This window comes from Emiliania huxleyi, assembly GCF_000372725.1.
Source record: "Emiliania huxleyi CCMP1516 unplaced genomic scaffold EMIHUscaffold_86, whole genome shotgun sequence".
Classification (NCBI taxonomy): Eukaryota; Haptophyta; order Isochrysidales; family Noelaerhabdaceae; genus Emiliania; species Emiliania huxleyi.
This window is the reverse complement of record NW_005195584.1, coordinates 71,210-88,484: the sequence shown is the minus strand read 5'-3', so window position 1 is coordinate 88,484 and position 17,275 is coordinate 71,210. Positions and strand designations below refer to the sequence as shown.

Sequence of the window (17,275 nt, the reverse complement as noted above, 5' to 3'; positions counted from 1 at the left end):
CCACACCCGCGCGGCTGAGTCACCCGCCAAGGGAGGCACGCACACTCACATACCGCAACCCCGCCGGGAGCGTTGCCCGTTTTGGTACCCCGCTCGGCCGTCATGCTCAACTTACTTTGCATTGTCCTCGCGAACTTCTCCGTCCTCGCGTCGCCAACGTGCGGGCCAACCGACGAACCGACCGTAGGCTGGGTGCAGCACGGTGGTGATTTCTCCAAGTGTGACAATCAAGGTCCCGACCAGCTCTCCCGTGTCGCGAATGTCCTCGCCTGTGAGGCCATGGCGGTTAGCAGGGGCGACGTCTACTTCAACTTCAATTTTCAAATGACAGGGGCCGGTGACTACAAATGCTTCACGTCAAATGCCTGCCCAGGACGGGATGCCACGGTAGACTGCTGGAGGTCGTACATCAAACGCAGCGCTTTGACGCCGCTCTCTCCGCCCAGCCCCGCCCTGCCTCCGCCGCTCTCTCCGCACAGCCCCGCCCTCCCTCCACCGCTCTCTCCGCCCAGCACCGCCCTGCCTCCGCCGCTCTCTCCGCCCAGCACCGCCCTGCCTCCGCCGTTCCCAGCTCTGCCACGCTTGCCGCCGCTTCCCTCGCGATCCCGTGACAGCAGCCCCTCCCCTCCGGCGCTCCCCCCTTCGCCCTCCCCGTCCACGTTGCCCCCCCCACCAACTTTGGCTCCCGCTCCGATGTTGCAAAATAACGTTCTCTTCTTCGTCATGGACGATCTGCGACCCGACCTCAATGAGGCCTATGGGCAGACGCAAGTGATCACTCCAAACTTAGACGCCTTTGCGAAGAGGTCACTCACCTTTGAGCGTGCATATGTCCAGTTCTCCCATTGTTCGCCCTCACGATCAAGCTTCATGACAGGGCGCACGCCACAGCAAACTCAAGTCTACAACTTCGTCTCCTCCTTCAGAACGGTTGGCCGGGATTGGGTGACCCTTCCGCAGTACTTCAAGGACAACGGGTACTACGTGGCGGGTGGTGGAAAGCTCTTTCATCCAGACAGCAGTGGTCCTCCCCTAAACAACGACCAACCTTTGAGCTGGGACAGCTACTACTTCCCCAACGACCCAGAGGATAAGAAGTATGCATGCAATGAGTCCACCCAGCTCTACTTTGGGGTGTGTCCCTCCGAGGAAAGCGCTGACTCCTTCTTTGACGCGCAGCTTGCGGCGGCGGCGATGGATGAGCTCGTTGTCGCAAGGGATAGCGGGAAGCATTGGTTCCTTGGCGTCGGCTTCGAACGCCCCCACAGACCGTGGAACACGCCTCGAGAGTTCTACGACCTCTACCCGAACAGCGGCAATGCTCCTACGGATATCGCCCTCGACTAACAAATTAGGCCCCTTGCACATGCCCGAGATTGCGTGGATATCGAACAAATGGCCTTGCAGCCTGGAGAGATGGGGCGCGTGCTCCACCCTGGACCAGACCGGGCATTTCACATTCAGCCAGTATGAGCCCATCCCCGACAATCTTGCTGGGCTCGCCAGGTGGGGCTATTACGCCTCCGTCTCGTTCGTCGACTCCAACTTTGGGCTAGTCATGAGTAAACTCGAAGAGCTCAATATGGCCTCCAACACGATCGTCTCTGTCATCGGCGACCACGGATGGCACCTGGGGGAGCAGGCGGAGTGGTGCAAGCGAACCAACTTTGAGCTTGGGACACGCATACCGATGATGATTCACGCCCCGAACTATCCGACCAGCCATGGGAAAAGAACGGAGCACTTTGCCGAGGCGGTAGACTTGTACCGCACGCTCGCTGCTTTGGCATTCCCCGCATCTCCGCCGATACAAGACAGCGTGAGCGGCACCGACCTTTCACCCATCTTCGCCGACCCCACGAATCCCTCGACTGCCGTTCGGGCTTACACCTTCTCCCAGATGTCGAGATGCCCCGCCGAAGACACACTAGGACCATTTTCGAGCTGCACTCAAACACCCCAGGCAGAAATCACTTGGATGGGCTACAGCGTGCGTTCAGAGCAGTACCGTTACACTCTGTGGCTGCCGTTTGACGGAGATGAAAATCTGGCCGCGTGGTCTGGCACCGATGAACACGAGGAGCTGTACTCGTACGTCGACAGCAAGATGGACGACTTCAACTCCTTTGAGAAGGTGAACGTGGCGTCCGACCCGATGTATACCGTGAAGAAGGCGGAGCTGCGCGCCGTTCTTACAGCGGCATTCAACCCGCCCCCCCCTCCCGCCCAAACCTCGTCAAAGCCCGCCCTCATCGGCGGCATCGTCGGTGCGCTCTGCTTCCTCGCAGTGCTGGCGTGCTTCCTGGCCTGCCGCAAGCATGGGCGACTCCGATGGAAGAAGTGATCGCCCAGAGCAGGAGCTACGCGCGCGCGCACACACACACACAGAAAAGAAGCGAACAAGCGGATCGATTTCTTTTCGAAAAACTGTTTTTGCAGTCCGATGACGACTCCACGCGCTGCGCTCGAGGCCGCGCTCGGCGCGGAAGGCGTCGCCACGCTCGACGACGCGGGCGTCGGAGACTACATCGAAGGCCTCCTCGGTGACGCCGACACGTCGGGCGATGGCGACGACGACCTTCTCGCCTCCATCGCGCCGCTCCTCGTGGACGTCGGCGTGGCAGCAGACGAGGAGGCTGCAGAGCCGCTCGCACGCTCGCTGCTCTCCGCGATGCGCCCTGCGGCAGCAGAGGCGGCGGCGGCGGGATCTGCGCGCAGCTCCAACGTGGGCGGCGGCCCGCCGCGCCTCCTCTCCGAATCGGTCAGCCTCCAGGGCGAGGATGGCGCGCAGTTGTTCAAGGCGCCCGAGGAGTACGAGCTAGGCGGCCGCCTGGTCGGCATCGACGAGGCGATGGACGAGCGGAAGAAGCGCAAGGCGCAGCGCGAGGAGGAGCGGAGAGCCACGCGCAAGGCGCACGACAAGGTTGCAGAGCAGCGGGCGAGGGAGGAGGCGCTGCTCGAGGAGGCTCGCGTGGCGGCGGTGCGGCTGCGGAGAGAGCGGGGCGCGTACCTCGGCGCGGTCGAGGCGAAGCCCTTCTCGCTGCCCAACCCGGGCGGCGGCGCCGACCTCCTCGAGGGCGCCACCTTCACCCTGCAGCGAGGCCGCCGGTACGGCCTCATCGGCCGGAACGGGAGCGGCAAGAGCACGCTGCTGCGCTCGCTCGCGTCGCGACAGCTCGGCGACATCCCCGCGGCGCTGACCATCCACTACGTCTCGCAGGCGTTGAGATGCAGTATTGGTGTAGGACCTGCTCGTATCATTCTATCACAATCTGACCATCCAACCACATCTTGCGCCAGACCTCAGCGGCCAGACCTCAGCCTCGACCTCCGCCTCACCCTCCCCCCTGCCCTGCCCCCCACCCCTGCCCCCCACCCGCCTGCCCTGCAGGAGGTGCGTCTCGACGAGGCGGCGATGCAGCGCACGCCCCTCGAGGTTGTGCTCGCGGCGGACGTGGAGCGCTCGCTGCTGCTCTCCGAGGCTGCCTCGCTGCAGGAGGCGGAGGCGTCGGACGCCGCGCGCCTCGCCGAGGTGCTCGAGAGCATCGCTCAGAGCTCAGAGACGGCCGAGTGATGGCTGAGAGAGATGGCCGAGTGATGGCTGGCCGAGAAAGGGCCGAAAGAGGACCGAGAGATGGCCGAGAGATGGCTGGCCGAGAGATGGCCGAGTGATGGCCGAGAGATGGCCGAGAAAGGAGAGAGATGGCCGAATGATGGCTGGCCGAGAGATGTGACGGCACGCCTCTCGAGTTGCTCTTCACACCTCGCCCTCTACACCTCGCCCTCTACATCTCGCCCTCTACACCTCGCCCTCTTCACACCTCCCCACGCCCCGCCCAGGTGCTCGAGCGGCTCGACCTCATCGGCGCAGACGCGGCCGAGCAGCGCGCCCTCGCCCTGCTGCGCAACCTCGGCTTCTCGGCCGAGCTGCGAGCGAGGCCGATGGCTGCTCTCTCGGGCGGGTGGAGGGTGAGTGAGGGCACCTGCACTCGCCGCCCGCCTGCTCGCCCCCCAACCCCCCCCCCCCTTCACCTCCACCCTCACCCTCACCCTCATCCTCACCCTCACCCTCACCCTCACCCTCACCCTCACCTCCACCCTCACCCTCACCCTCACCCTCACCCTCACCTCCACCCTCACCCTCACCCTCCCCCTCCCCCTCCCCCCTCCCTCACCCTCACCCTCACCCTCACCCTCACCCTCACCCTCACCCTCACCTCCACCCTCCCCCCTCCCTCACCCTCACCTCCACCCTCACCCTCACCCTCACCCCTCCCAGGTGAGGACCTGCCTCGCCGCCGCCATCTTCGCCAAGCCCGACGTGCTGATGCTCGACGAGCCGACCAACCACCTCTCGATCGGCGCCGTACTCTGGCTCATGCGCGAGCTCACCACCAGCCCCGCCTGGAGCGAGCGGATCGTCGTCGTCGTGTCGCACGACCGGGTCTTCCTCGACGCCGTCGCCACCGACGTCCTCCACCTCTCCGCAGCCGCACGCCGGCTGACCCAGTCGCACGGCAACTACGCTACGTGGGCAAAGCGGCGGGAGCAGCAGCAAAAGACCTTCGAGAGGGCGACCGCACTGCGCGCAGAGCAGGCGCCGCCACACACACCGCCCCGGCCAGCCCCCGCACCCCGCCCCGCCCTGACCGCCCCGCTGCCCTGCCGCGCGCGTCCACCGGCGGCGAGCTTCCCTCGCGCCTCAGGTCGCCAAGCTCAAGACGTACGCCAACCACGGCTTCAAGTACGGAGGCTCCGACGTCTCGCGCCAGAAGATGAAGGAGCGGCAGGCAAAGAAGCTCAGCTCACTCAGGTCGTTGTTGATTCTGTTCTGGAGTAATCATGCTTCTTTTCCCAGGCCGAGAAGCTCGAGGCGGCGCAGGAGCTCTCGACGGCGACGCTGCGCGGCGCTGCTTCACCGGCCCTCCTCGCCAGCCCTCCTCGCGCGTGTCCTCGCGTAGGCGGAGCTCGAGGACGTGTCGTGGACGTGTCGTGGACGTGTCATGCTCATGTCCTGTTGACGCTCGCGTAGGCGGAGCTCGAGGACGAGGCTGCGGCGCTGCAGGAGGACCACGAGCTGCCGCTCTCGCTCCAGGCGGGGGGGGAGATCTCCGGCCCCCTGGTGCAGCTGCGCGGGGTCGCATTCGGATACTCGGCCGCGGGCGAGCAGCTCTTCTCGGGCGCCGAACTCGGGGTCGACGCGACTTCGCGGATCGTGCTGCTCGGCGAGAACGGCAACGGAAAGACCACGCCCGTCCAAGCTGCTGCTGGGCAGCCTCGCCACACACGCTCCTCTTGATTGCGCCATTCTGTCTTAGGCTCGTCAAGCTGCTGCTGGGCGACCTCGCCCCGACGGCAGGCGAGGTGGTGCGCAATGGCGGAGCGCGGATTGGGCTCGTCAACCAGGTCTGCGAGGCGGCGTGGGAGAGACGGCCCGTGTGCGAGCCGTGCACCTCCAACCCCCTTGCTGCCCGCCCCGCCACAGCACCACGCCGACCAGATCGACCTCACACTCACGCCGCTCCAGTTCCTGATGGACCGCTTTCCGGGCGACGGCTCGTACGCGCACGAGCAGGCGCTGCGCTCGCGCCGGCACGGTAGTCGCCAGCGTCCTCCTCCCGTGACCCCACCTCGCCCACGAGCAGGCGCTCCGCTCGCACCTCGCCACGTGCGGTGTGCTCGAGAAGCAGCAAGCCGTGCCCTCCTCGGCGCTGAGCGGAGGGCAGCGCTCGCGTGTCGCCCTCGCCGCCGTCTCGTACGCAGCGCCGCACGTCCTCGTCCTCGACGAGCCGACAAACAACCTCGACCTCGAATCGATCGCCGCGCTGGCGGACTGCGTCACCGCCTTCAAGGGAGGCGTGGTGCTGGTGTCTCACGACCAGTATTTTGTCTCGCGCGTCGCAAACGAGGTTTGGGTGGTCGAGGGTGGGCAGGTGAAGCGGGCCGCGTCGTTTGACGCCTTTCGCAAGCAGCAGCTGACCAAGCTTCAGCCCGTTGACTGATTGATGTATGTGTGTCCGCGCTGGTACCTCTTCGTAGAATATTTCTCGTGTGTGTAATTTCACGTCGACGTGCGCAGCAAAACTGACCCCAGGGATTCCCGCTTCGGTTTCGTCGCCAAGCATAGGTTTCATTTTCATAGTCGGCCGTCCTAGGACGTACGTCATTTCGAGGCGCGATTTCGTAGTGGGGGAAATGGCTCAGTCTGGGAATAAATTTTCTCGGCCGAGGCTGAGTCAGGCAGGTGGCCGCCATTCTGTTCGGTTTTGGCCTCTTTGTGTCCCTCTCAGCTCACATCCATCACCCTCCCGCCTCCGCTGGCACGCGATGCACCCTCCTCCGATGGTGCCGAGGGTGCCTCGGCGCAGTCCTGATGGCTGCCGCCACCTCCGCCCTCAGGAAAGGGGCACGACCGCTGCACGACCGCTGCACGATGCCGCTGACCGCGAAAGCGGAGAGGCGCAAGCGACGCAAGGCCTCCGAGGTGGCCGCTGCCTCCGTCGAGCCCGAGGTCGCCACCGAGGCGCCGGAGCCGCCCGCCGAGCCCCACAACGAGTCGGAAATGGAGGTCGAGCCGGCAGCGCCCGATCAGACGGCGAACCGCCTCCTGCTCATGACGGCAGAGCACGAGGCGGCGGTGGCGCGGCGGTTGCTCCAGCAGGGCGGTCGCTGTTGGCTGCATCAGCTTATCGATGACGACTCCGAAGTCTTCGAGAGCGAGGCGAAGGAGGAGATGGTGATCGTCGCGCGGGAGGTGGACGACTACTGCTTGATGGTCGGCGACACGCGGCCCGAGGGCATCTTCGGCTCCACGCTCGCGGCGGAAGCCGTGGTGGCGGCCCGCGATTTCGAGGAGTGCGTGAGAGATGGGACGATTGTCGGCCGAGGAAGATTAGGCGACTGGGTAGTTCCCGATCTCTCCGAGGAGTACGACGACCTGACGGAGGCAGAAGAGGCCGAGGCGAGGGGGCTGGCGGCTAGAGCCAGCTATAGGCGCGCGATCCACCAGCTCAAGGCGGCCTTCCCGGAGCTGCCGACGCCCGATCCCGTGGTGCGGCGGTGCGTCTGCAGCCCAGGCGCCCCACGATGGCCGTGGGCGCTTGACATCAATTGCGTCGACTGGTCCTATTGCCGCGGCCCGGACGAGTGCCGACCGTTCAGCAAGGTCATGTTTCTTTGGCGCAGAGCGTGGGGCATGGGCTCTATCTCCGCGGAGCTCGGAAGCGCGTACCTTTACCGCGAAGCTCGGCAGCGCGTCCACGACCGCTGGTGCGCCGCCGGGCCCAGGCTCCCGCGCGGGCAGAAAAAATCCGTGGGTTGACGGGCATATCTCGGGCCCACTTTCGAGTTAGTGCGTGATCTTGGGTGTTTATGATAGCCCACAAGGGTCTTCTGGAGCATGGTAGCGGTGGTTTTGCGCTGGGTTCATTTAAAAATCACCATTTCCCCCACTAGATTTCGGTTCTCGCGTGTATCTCCGCGCAATGGGAGTTAGCGCGCTCGCTCTGCAGAGCGGCGCCTGCTAGCCGAGCGCGAATGCCTGGGTCGCTGAGCTCGCGCCGGTGGCCAACTGCGCCTCCGTGGCGACGCGCTCCGGCCACGAGCGACGTGCCAATCTGCACTTTGAGCTCGCTTGGCAGCCGCCGAGTGCGAGAGGAATTTAAACGGCCGAGCCGGCCAGGCAGCCAGCCGACTTCCCGCACCGGTCAGCGCACGTGCGGCCGCGCGTGTACAGGGCGTACACGCGCGGCCGCACATGCTCCGCCTCGACGGCCGCCTCGCGCTCGCTCGAGGTCTGCTCCGCCCGAGCAGCGAGCTCTCAGGTGCGGGCTCTCGGGGCGCCGACCAGCTGGTAGGGAGGAAGGTCGAGCGCGACGCCGCGGAGCCAGAGCAGCGCGGCCGGGGCTGGGACCGTGAGCGGCGATCGCGCTCCGAGTCGCCCAGCGACGGCAAGGCAGGACGACGAGGCGCGACGGCCGTTGAGCGGAGAGGGCTGGCGAGCAAAAAGAGGCGCCTCCGGGCGCAAACTTCAGAGGGACTCTTATGAGTTATGCTTCGCAACGAAACCAATTCGTGCTATGAGTTTTCACGATCAGTTTGGGTATACCCCCGAGCGGGAATCCCTAGGGTCAGTTTTGCTGCGGGGGACGGGAGACGGAGTCGGAGAGAGCGGCCCAGGCGCCCCACAGCCGGGGCCGCGCCGGGCGCCCGCCGCCCCGGTGCCGGTGCACACTCTTGTTGTGTGCGGAACCGCACGGAAGGCGAGCTCGATCTAGTTGAGCGGCAGATTGCTGCCGAAACTTTCTATTTCTAAGAAGAAAATCGACCAACCGGTCCATATATGCGCGGCAAGGGAGCGGCGCGGCTGTTCCCAGGAGCTAGCGGAGCTCGACAGAGAGGGTGGACGCAGCCTGCTTGCGCAGCTCCTCCTGCAGGCTGTTGATCTCCTCGTCGGTGAGCGACCGGTCCATCGAGCGGTAGGTGATGCGATAGCAGTGCGAGGTGAGGCCCTTTTTGGGGTGCGTGAAGGAGTCGACCAGGTCGATCCTCTCGATGAGCTCGCCTGGCGGCGGCGGGCGGGCCGGCGGTGGGTGGAGGGGGCGGGGCGGCATGCGGCGCGCGGGCAGCCCCGCGCGCCAGCGACGCCGCGGCCGAGCTCGAAGAAGTCGTTAGGCTCGAAGCCCTCCTCGGGCAGCCAGAAGGAGATGTCCTTGAAGCAGGGCGGGTACTTGGAGTAGGGCTTGAACTTTGTGAGCTGGCCCGCCTTGAACTGGGAGGTGAACCGCTCGTCGCCCGTCCAGAAGAGGCGGATGTCGGGAATCTCGAAGAGCACCATCGCCAGCCGCTCGAGGCCGAGCCCGAAGGCCCAGCCGTGCCTGTTCACAGCCAGAGGTGTGAAGAGACGCTGTTCACAGCTCGAGGCCGAGCCCGAAGGCCCAGCCGTGCCGGTGCGACAAGTCGCAGTTGGAGAGGACGCCGGAGTGGATGACGCCGCAGCCGAGCACCTGCGCGCCGCCGGGCGGAGGAGCGGCGGTGGGGCCGAGGCGCGGGGGAAGTCACTGCGGGCCAGGGGGCGGCGAGGGCGGCGAGGGCGGCGAGGGCGGCGAGGGGCGCTGGCCCGCGCCTCCATCCAGTCGCCGTTGTAGTAGATCTCGAGCTCGAAGGATGGCTCGGTGAAGGGGAAGTACCTGCAGCAGGGAGGTGCCACTCCGCTCACCCCCCTCTCCCCGCCCCCGCCCCACACCGCCCTCCCGCCCACGCGCCGCCCTCCCCGGGGGGTGGGCGTGCGGCGCGCACTCGTCGATCCACCGCTTCTCCACCGGCCCGAAGAGCGCGTCGCACAGCCCCTCCAGCGTGCGCTTGAGGTCGTCGGCCACGAGCTTGCAGCCGTCCGAGGCGAGCCACTCCTCTCGGCTCATCTCGCCCTCGCCGACGAGCGCGGGGTCGAAGAGGCGGACGCCCTCCATCTGGTGGAAGGCGGGGAAGTGCGACGCGTCGATCTCGTCGCGCCGGTACACGTCCCCCGTGCAGAGGAACGCCTCGTACCCCTTCCGCATCAGCGTCGACTGGTGGGCCGACGTGTGTGTCCGTAGCAAAAGGTCTTCCGACGAGGAGGCCTCGCGACCGCCCGGCCGCGACACGTAGTAGGTATCGGACGGCAGCCGGCCCGGGTGGTCCTCCGGGATAAGCAGGTCGTCGAAGCACTGCTGCGCACTCACCAGCGGGTCCATCGCGTCGGCGATCTCAAACTTGACGCCGTCGATCGTGGCAAAGTAGTCCTCAATCTTCTGCTTGATGATTCCGATGGGGTGATCGGCCGTTTTGTGCAAGTCGCGCCCGACCAGATTGGCGATGTAAGGCGTGACGTTGTTCCCCGTCTGCCCCGTGATGAAGCGGTCTGCTGCCGTGGTCGCCGTCGCAGAGGCTGAAGCGGCGCGCGCGCGCGCGGCGCTGCGGCTGCTCGCCGCGAGCGGCCGCGCGACGCCGGGAGCACGGCCCGCCAGAGAAGAAGGCACGCGGTATGCGAGCGAGACCGCCGTGAGCATGAGGTACATGCGAATGTGGCGAGGCAGAGCGAAGCTGGGCGCGGCGGCCGGGAAGTTACTCGTCTCGTACCTAAGCGAAAAGAATTCTACGGATAGCCCCTCTCACAGCAGCGAAAAGAATTTGGCTAGAATTCTACAACCTATCCCACCTGTCCCCCTGATCGTCCTTCCAAAATCCTGCTCGTGCAGGTGTGGACCCTGTCCTCCTCCCCTATCCCTCGTTTGTGGGTTGTCTGTTTTCTTTCTTTCTTTCATCCCAGCCTCCTTTCTCAGCACAGACTGGCTCGGACTGGCACTACAAAAGGCACAGCCAGAGCGAAGCTGAGCGGCGGAAGTCACCTGGGCTTGAGAAGAAGAAGGGAGAAAGAAAGAAAATCAGTTGCCCAAGGGAGGGATGGGAGGTCGGAGGATGACGGCACGCCGCCACCACACGCGGCCGGGAAGTTACCTAAGCGAAAAGAATTGAAAAGCAGAGGAATTCTTGAACCTACCCCAGCCTCTCAGCAGACTGGCTCCCAGCCAGAGCGAAGCTGGAAGTCACCTGGGCTTGAGAAGAAGAAGAGAGAAAGAAAGAAAAACAGTTCTCAAGGGAGGGGAGCTTGATGGCGGCAAGAAGTACCAGCTGCAGGTGAGGGTTAGCGGCAAGAAGGTTCACCTCGGCTACTTCACTACCGCCGAGGAGGCGGCGCTCTTCTACGCCCGCTCGATGGCAGCTACCCAACAGAAGCTCGGTGGCCTCCCGCCACTAGGCCCGCAGCGCACAGCCTTCGAACGGTGGCAGCACCAGCAGCGCAAGCAGCGCGGCGCTCAAGCGGAGTCGGAGACGGAGGAGGAGGAGGAGGAGGCGGCGGCGGGGGCGGCTGGGCCGGCCGCGGCTTCCGCTGCACAGTCGGCGCCATCGGCTGGCTCGCGGCTCCAGCGCAGCTCGCAGCGCAAGCGGCCCGCGGAGGCATGCTCGACGGATGAAGAGGTCGCCGAGCTGGGGCTGGCGCTGGCGCGCTCGGAGAATCAGATGCCGCCGAACGAGCGCGAGCAGCGAGCCGGCGCACCTGCCGCCAGTGCCACCGCCGCCACTGCCGCCGCAGCTCGCGCCGTGGCTAGAGGCGGGCGCGCGCTGCTCGATCTGCTTGGAGGGCAGCGACGTCGACGACGAGCGCTTGCTGACGAGGGCTCTCTTTTGCGACCCCTTTGCGGACGACGGCTGGGGCTTCAGCCTGTGCTGCCACAACATCTTCCACTACACGTGCCTCCTCGCTCAGACCAAGCCGCGGCAGGCGGACTACGTCACGCGCCAAGGGCGATGCGACATCGCCACGGATTGCCCCAGCTGCCGCAGCGAGATTTATGGCACCCGGCGGCGCTTGCTCAATCGCGGCCCGCTGGGCGGCGAGCCGCCTCGGCGCAACGAGTCGCTGCGAGCGCAGAGGGCCAGAAAGGGATTCTTTCTAGGTGAGCGGGTGCTGCTCCGGGTGCCGCCTCAGCGCTGAGTTATTGTGTGTATAGTGGAGAGGTGCCTGGCCGCTGAGAAGAGCCCTGCCTCCAACATGGAGCACGTGGAGCGCTTTGCTAAAACCCTCACCCTGACCGCTTTTTTTTTCCCGGGGGCGCGCCGAAAAAACATACTGACGTGGGCGCCGGATGCAGGACGCCTCACCCTCAGCCGAGCCCTCACGGCGCAGCTACATATTGCTGGGCGAGCGCGTGCTGATCCCGGCCACTCTCAAGAACAGCACGACTGGCTACAAGAACGTGAACTACGATCGCGGCAATAATAAGTTCAAGGCGCAGGTGCGGGTTGCTGGCAAAAGTGTCTCCCTCGGCTACTTCGACACCGCCGAAGAGGCGGCCATCGCCTACGCTCGGTCAGAGTACGGCCGCGCCGACGCCGCCAAGCTGCTGCAGCCTCGCCCCGCTCCCACTGCCGCTGGCCTCGAGGCGATACGGCAGGCGGCGAGGGAGGGCCTGACTCTCACCGCCAGCAGCAGCAACAGCGGCTACAAAGGCGTGACCTTCTACCCAAATCGGCAATGTAGCAAGAACTACCAGCTGAAGGTGAAGGTTGGCGGCACAACAGTCTTCCTCGGCTGCTTCGCCACCGCCGAGCAGGCTGCGCTCTTCTACGCCCGCAGGGAGGCGGGCAGGGACACCAGCGATCTCACCGTGCCGCCGCCGCCGCCGCCTCCCGCGCCGTCCTCTGCTGCTGGCGCCGAGCTAGGCTGAGTTAGAGCGAGTTCGAGTGGTGTATGTACGGCGAGAGCCCTCCATGCCCCTTCGGTAGCTCCCGCCAGCGGCCTCTTGGACGGGGTGCAGTACTTTTGTGTTCCACCAGTGCCAGGTGTTTGCACAACCTTTCATGCTTACTGACGATAGTATATGGGTAACACTAGGGGTAAAAAGGAGTGTCGCGAAGTCCCCGCCCGGTCTTTCTAATTTGAAATTCGAGAGGACGATTAACAGAGCACACAGAGGTGACATCGCGAATCCGGAATCGTGAATCGAAGGAGCGTCCTTCGGGCTTCGCTTACCCCTACCCCTATAATAGACGCTATTCTGACTCGCAAAAGAAATCTGAGTGAAACGCCGAATTTGTAACAAGCGGTGCGCCGGCGCCGCGCCACAGCTTGCCGAGCGCCGGCCACAGGCCTGCCTGCAGCCCAGCCACACCCGCCGCGGCGGCAGCTAGTCGGTTCGGCCTTGACTCGCGCGCGCCGAGATGGGAGCCCAAGTATGTGAGCGCGCGGCGCGTCGACACGCCTCCACTTTTGTAACAAAGTCTGCTTGGCTTGTGCAGGTGATGCCCAGAGCTGCAGCGGCGACGCCGGCAGCCTCGTCTCGACCTCAGAGGCTGCCGGCGTGACCATAGATCTGTGCTCTATCCGTCGGTGGTTCACCGTACACGCCTGTGTAGGAGTGGCTCTCGCGTCGCTACGCGCCGCCGAAGGCTGTCTATGAGGGCACACCCGAGGAGGCGCGGATTCAACCTGCGTGCGGCGGTGACCAGGTCACAGGCATCGGCTGTGACACTGGAGAGTCGAGCAGCGGCACTGAGGATGCCTTTCAGGTCATTCCAGCGACCCACGGAGCGCGGTCACCTCGTGTCACCCGGTCAAGCGCAGGCGAAGGCGGAGTTCGACGAGGTCTGCGAGGTGAGGCGCGACCGCACGACGCTGCTCGGCCCGTCCGCGCTCGAGATCTATGTGCCGGGCAACCATACCCACGTGTCGGCCATGTCCATGTGCGTCTCGTACCGCGACGCCAACTTCCGCGCGAACGTGGAGCGGTTCCTCGCCCCCGCCGCCGCTGCGGCCCACCGGCGCGGCGCAGTGCGTCGCGCCGCTGCAAAACATGGCGGAGCGAGTGGACGCGCAGGTGGACGTGCCGCGCTGGCTGCCCGAGCTCGTCTTTGGCGACCTCGACGAGCTGCGCAGCGCGGTCAAGCGGCCCGGCGTGAACATGGAGGATTTTGTGTAGTACATGTAGTAGATCGGGGTGGGAGCTGGGCGGTGAGCCGGATGTGGCGAGCTGCCAAAGCCGCAGGCGTCGCTCGCAAGGCAGCAGCCGCACCACTGATACGTTTTCACTTTTCTGTCTAGTGTGCGAGAGCGATGGTGCGGAACCCCTTTTGTCTACTGTCTGTGTCTGAGCATAGAGGCGTTGTAGGAGTCGCATGTCAATTGTCTCATGTGTGGCGGAGAATGTCTGTGTACGTACGCGCACTTTCCGCAGCACGCGCTTGTTGTTCTTGTTGTGCGTTCTCACAATAGATTAGTACCACAAGCCGGCAAGATCGAAGGTCTCTGCCCCACCCCCCTCAAACACATGCAGGAGTGGCGGCAGCTCGGCGTGCGTGCAGGAAGCAGAACAACCATGCTGACGCAAGTACGCGACCACACCGCACGGCGCCACAGCCCTCAGAGAGAGTCCTCGAGTTTCCCGTACACGTCCGGGAGAGCGGCCACGCGTTTCCCCTCGGCAGCTCCCTATGAGCGCCGGGCTGCATCCGCTGCCATCCTGGCAGCGGCAGCCTTGGCCATCGCAGCGGCAGTGGCCGCGCGCCTCTCCTTGGCGGCGGACAACGCCGCCGCGAGCGCCGCCTCGGCCGCCGCCTCGGCCTCCCGCTCCGCCTCCGCCTCCTCCTCCGCCTCGTCCGCCTCAGCGTCCAAGCGATTCGCCTCGGCCACCTCGGCCGACGCCGCCGCCTGGCTCTCCGGCGTGATGCCGAACCGCATCCGCTCCTCGGTGAGCGTCTCGAGAAGCAGGAGAAGCCTCGCCTCCTCGGCCTTCCTCGCCGCCTCGGCTGCGTCTGCCTCCGACGGCGCCTCGGGCTCCTGCGACGGCCCAGCCCCGCCCGCCCCGCCGCCCTTCTTCTTCTTCTTGCCCTTCTTGCCCTTGGCGCGCTTCTCCGCCTCGACCTCCGCCAGCAGCTCATCCGCGTGCCGCGCCGCCTCCTTCTCCTCCGCCGCCCTCTGCGCCGCCCTCGCCGCCGCGCCCGCGGCCCACGCCGCCTCCTCCGCCGCCATTTCCGCCGCCGCATGCTCCTCGAGGGCGCGCACGCACTCAGTGTGGCCCTGCTTCTTGGCCCACTGCAGCGCGGTGTTGCCGTGAGTGCACAGCGTCACATCTGCGCCCGCCCGCAGCAAGCGGAGGAGGGCGGCGGGGTGGCCGTGGTAAGCGGCGAGAATCAGCGCGGTGTCGCCGGTGTTGGCCTGAACGTCGATCTCCGCGCCGTGCCGGATCAAAATGTCGACCACTTTCTCGCGGCCTTTGCCGGCGGCGTCCATCAGCGCGGTGATGCAGTGATTGCCGTTTCGCCGGTTGATCCCCGCGCCGTGCCGCAACGCCAACTCGACCAGCTTCTCGCGGCCATTCAAGGCGGCGAAACTCATTGCGGTGCAGCCGTCGCTAGCCTGCAACGAGAGATCAGCACCGCGCTGGAGCAGTGCCTCGGCCAGCCCCTCGTGGCCCTTCGTCATTGCGAGCATCAGCAGCGATATGCCGCTCACACGCTCGCCGTCCGAAAAGAGGTACTCGAACGTCACGTCGACCCGTCCGCCACCGTCGAGCCACGCCAGCACCGCCGCCTCCTCGCCTCGCCGAGCCGCTGCCACAACCTCCTTTGGCGCCGCCCCGCTGCTCGGCTCGGCCTCCGCGGCTCCCTCGCCGCTCGAAGCAAAGGCCGCGGCACTCGCACCTTGCTCCGACGCTGCCTTGCTCCGGCGCGCAGCCACCTCCCCGAGGTACGTCCTGAAGGCCTCGACGCACTCGGCGTGGCCCTCCTCCTTGGCAATCTGCAGCGCCGTCGCGCCCGTCGCTTCGCGCAACGTCATGTCCGCGCCCGCCCGCAGAAGGCGGAGCACGACGGCGGGGCGGTTGAAGCAGGCGGCGAGAATCAGTGCGGTGTCACCATCCTTGTCTTGCAGGTCGATCTCCGCGCCACGCCGCAGCAGCAGGTCGACCACCCGCTCTTTGCCGCCGTGGGCAGCCGATGTCAGCGCCGTCCCGATCTCCGCACCGTGCTGCAGCAGCATCTCCACCATTCGCTCGTGGCCGCCGTGGGCGGCAGTGTTCAGCGCAGAGCTGCCAAGACTGGTTTGATTGATGTCGGCGCCACGCTTCAGGAGGAGCTCGACAATCTGCACATGCCCGTTCCGTGCGGCGATCATCAGCAGGGTGCATGGAATCTTATAGCCGCCGCCCTCACCTTCAACATCGAAGAGAGTGTTCGCCTTCCCGCCGTCATTCAGCCACAGTCGCACCGGTCCCACGCGGCCGTTCTCGGCCGCCTTGAGGGCGTTATTTGGGACTTCGCCGCCCGGCGCGCTGTCAGCAGACGGCGGCGGCGGTGGCGTGCGGCGCGGTGCGTTGGCGCGGGAGGCGGGCATGGCTGCTGGCCCAAGAAAGCGAGGGGATGACATCCTCAAGCAGTGGGAGAAATCGAAGGGAGAATTAAGCCTTCAGGAGGCAGGGTGGGGTAAAATTCTACCAACACGGCGCTGCAAACCCCATTTGCTTCATGTCAGACGCGCCGAAAACGGTCAAGGAGATCAAGGCGGCCCTGCTGAGGCTCGACGTCGCGCTCCCGAGCGGCCGGGCGACCCGCGCGGAACTCGAGGCGCTGTGGCGACAGCACCAGCCGGTGCAGCGCGAGACGCCCGCAAAGCGCCGCGCCGCCGGCTCGAGCGCCGGCTCCAGTCGCGGCGAGCCCCGCGCCCGCCGCGGCGCCTCGCCGCCGCGACCGACAACCAACGTACCGCTCGCCGAGCAGCAAGCGGCGGCGGCGGCGGCGCGGCAGCAGCAGGCGGAGGCGGCGCAGGCGGAGGCGGCGCAGGCGGCAAAGGCGGCGCAGGCGGCGGCGCAGGCGCAGGCGCGGCGGCCTGCTGCTGCGCCCGCACTGTCCGATGCCGGTCGGTCCCGCACCTCCTGGCTGCCGGCGTGGCGCTCTGCTCCGGCGGCGGCGGCGGCCTCCTCTGGCGCCCACGAGGACCCTCACCTCGCCGCCCCGACCTACGCCTTTGGCGGCGGGGCGTCCTCCTCCTCTGGCGCCGCGGCCGCCGGTCGCTCCGCCTCTCCCGCACCCGCACCCGCCTCTGCCGCCGCCGCCGCCTCCTCCTCCGCCGCCGCCTCCTCCTCCTCCTCGTCTGGCGCCGCCTCCTCCTCGGCCGCCGCCTCTTCGTCCGGCGCGACATCGCGAGGCTTTGGCGCGGCCGACGTTGCCGCCATCTTCGGCCTCGCCTTCGTCGCCCTCCTCCTTGCCTTGGTCGCAGTCGCGCCGGCCTCGCCCGACGGCCGCGCGCCTTCGGACGCGATCGCAGAGCGGCTGGACGCGGTGCTCGCGATGTGCGAGGGCGGGTGGCAGTCCGCTCTCGCCGGCTTCGATCGCTCGCTCGCCTCAGTGGGCGAGGCGTGGTCCGACGCCGCCTCCGCCGCCGGCTCCGCCTCGCGCGCCGCCGGGTCGAGGCTGCAAGGCGCCGTCCGCTGGTCGTGGGCGGTGTGGGAACCTTCTAGGAACCTTCCGGGAACTTTCTCCTAGGCGCCGTCCGCTGGTCGTGGGCGGACGCGGCGGACGCGGCGGCGGAGGCGGCGGCGGAGCTCCTCGCGCGCGGGGCCGAGCTCGCCGGCAAGGGCGCTCTGGTGCTGGTGGCGCTCGTCTACCAGGGCGCCTACTTCGGTGTCGGAGGCCTCTTCTACCTCGGCACTTGGGTGGGGCGCAACCGCCCTCCCCCCCCCTC

The 17,275-nt window shown here is 66.5% G+C and overlaps 7 protein-coding genes across 7 annotated transcripts; 5 read left to right on the top strand and 2 right to left on the bottom strand.

Moving 5' to 3' along the window:
- Positions 1–102: 102 nt before the first annotated feature.
- EMIHUDRAFT_219397 (hypothetical protein) lies at positions 103–1,347 on the top strand (the record flags this gene model as incomplete). Its single annotated transcript, XM_005758466.1, has 2 exons — positions 103–387; positions 754–1,347. 2 exons carry the CDS (start codon positions 103–105, stop codon positions 1,345–1,347), a joined length of 879 nt encoding a protein of 292 aa, XP_005758523.1.
- Positions 1,348–1,582: 235 nt separating this feature from the next.
- Positions 1,583–2,344, top strand: EMIHUDRAFT_219396 (hypothetical protein; the record flags this gene model as incomplete). The annotated part of the gene is made up of 1 exon (XM_005758465.1): positions 1,583–2,344. One exon carries the CDS (start codon positions 1,583–1,585, stop codon positions 2,342–2,344), a length of 762 nt encoding a protein of 253 aa, XP_005758522.1.
- A 714-nt stretch (positions 2,345–3,058) lies between these two features.
- Positions 3,059–5,924, top strand: EMIHUDRAFT_51545 (ABC transporter protein; the record flags this gene model as incomplete). Its single annotated transcript, XM_005758464.1, has 8 exons — positions 3,059–3,211; positions 3,395–3,532; positions 3,841–3,969; positions 4,280–4,723; positions 5,069–5,254; positions 5,329–5,406; positions 5,486–5,609; positions 5,695–5,924. Coding segments are annotated over 8 exons (1,482 nt in total), but the record flags the coding sequence as incomplete, so codon positions are not given.
- A 471-nt stretch (positions 5,925–6,395) lies between these two features.
- Positions 6,396–7,449, top strand: EMIHUDRAFT_359636 (hypothetical protein). Its single transcript, XM_005758463.1, has one exon. It carries the CDS (start codon positions 6,434–6,436, stop codon positions 7,319–7,321), a length of 888 nt encoding a protein of 295 aa, XP_005758520.1. The 5' UTR covers positions 6,396–6,433; the 3' UTR covers positions 7,322–7,449.
- An 843-nt stretch (positions 7,450–8,292) lies between these two features.
- On the bottom strand, positions 8,293–10,055 carry EMIHUDRAFT_453508 (phenylalanine tRNA synthtetase; the record flags this gene model as incomplete). Its single annotated transcript, XM_005758462.1, has 6 exons — positions 8,293–8,563; positions 8,638–8,876; positions 8,947–9,005; positions 9,125–9,188; positions 9,298–9,878; positions 10,017–10,055. The coding sequence occupies 6 exons, from the start codon at positions 10,053–10,055 to the stop codon at positions 8,379–8,381; spliced, it is 1,167 nt and encodes a 388-aa protein (XP_005758519.1). The 3' UTR covers positions 8,293–8,378.
- Positions 10,056–10,752: 697 nt separating this feature from the next.
- EMIHUDRAFT_465913 (hypothetical protein) lies at positions 10,753–13,773 on the top strand (the record flags this gene model as incomplete). The annotated part of the gene is made up of 6 exons (XM_005758461.1): positions 10,753–11,104; positions 11,148–11,454; positions 11,726–12,206; positions 12,955–13,047; positions 13,163–13,369; positions 13,416–13,773. 6 exons carry the CDS (start codon positions 10,753–10,755, stop codon positions 13,515–13,517), a joined length of 1,542 nt encoding a protein of 513 aa, XP_005758518.1. The 3' UTR covers positions 13,518–13,773.
- A 2,508-nt stretch (positions 13,774–16,281) lies between these two features.
- On the bottom strand, positions 16,282–16,856 carry EMIHUDRAFT_359635 (hypothetical protein; the record flags this gene model as incomplete). The annotated part of the gene is made up of 1 exon (XM_005758460.1): positions 16,282–16,856. A coding segment is annotated over one exon (198 nt), but the record flags the coding sequence as incomplete, so codon positions are not given.
- Positions 16,857–17,275: the final 419 nt, after the last annotated feature.

Excerpts from the sequence above, each read along its gene's own strand:
- EMIHUDRAFT_359636 (XM_005758463.1), top strand. The coding sequence starts at position 6,434 with ATGCCGCTGACCGCGAAAGCGGAGAGGCGCAAGCGACGCAAGGCCTCC.